At 49.7% G+C, this 471-nt stretch overlaps 1 protein-coding gene across 1 annotated transcript in view; it reads left to right on the top strand.

The window, feature by feature from the left end:
• The window catches only part of PHALS_01393 (uncharacterized protein), a gene marked incomplete at both ends in the record, with an annotated part of 293 nt that extends 153 nt beyond the window's left edge, over positions 1–140 (top strand). The window contains one exon of the mRNA XM_024715770.1: positions 54–140. Within this exon, the coding sequence (XP_024581435.1) occupies positions 54–140 (87 nt within the window). The remainder of the gene's footprint in view (positions 1–53) is intronic.
• Between the last annotated feature and the right edge of the window lie 331 nt (positions 141–471).

Here is a 471-nt window from a genome sequence, read left to right as displayed (position 1 = left end):
GTGCTTGAGCGCGTCAGTGAGTTCAGCTCCAGAAATTGTGGCATTTAAGAAAGCTTGATCGTCTGGTGTTAGACGCTTCTCAATCGTGTCCAGCAGCTTTCGTTGACTGTCAGGATTTGCACTTGGAGGTGGTCCTGTAGAGCTGTCAGTATCACCCATGATAGCTCCCTAATGGGCTTGAAAACTTGCTGAAATATCAGCTGGGTTTCGCGAGATATTGCCTTCTGGGGTTCGAACCTCTTCAATACTCACCCGCCGGAGTGATGGGTCAAGTGGACGGAAGAAGTATCTGGAAGACGTCTTAGCATTTTGGATTTGGAAGTCAAAAGCCGAGTCTTGGTTATAGCAACGAGTCTGGGACACGCAGCAGCGGTACGTATTCAGAGCGGCATGAAACGCATCTTTGGATATTGTGTCTCGCTCGATGCGGAATCTTGACGCTGCTTGGTCTAGCGCAGCTTGTGCGATCTC

This window comes from Plasmopara halstedii, assembly GCF_900000015.1.
Source record: "Plasmopara halstedii genome assembly, contig: Scaffold_1548, whole genome shotgun sequence".
NCBI classification, from domain to species: Eukaryota; Oomycota; class Peronosporomycetes; order Peronosporales; family Peronosporaceae; genus Plasmopara; species Plasmopara halstedii.
Note: the sequence above shows the minus strand (reverse complement) of the source record. Positions and strands in the feature narration are given on the sequence as shown.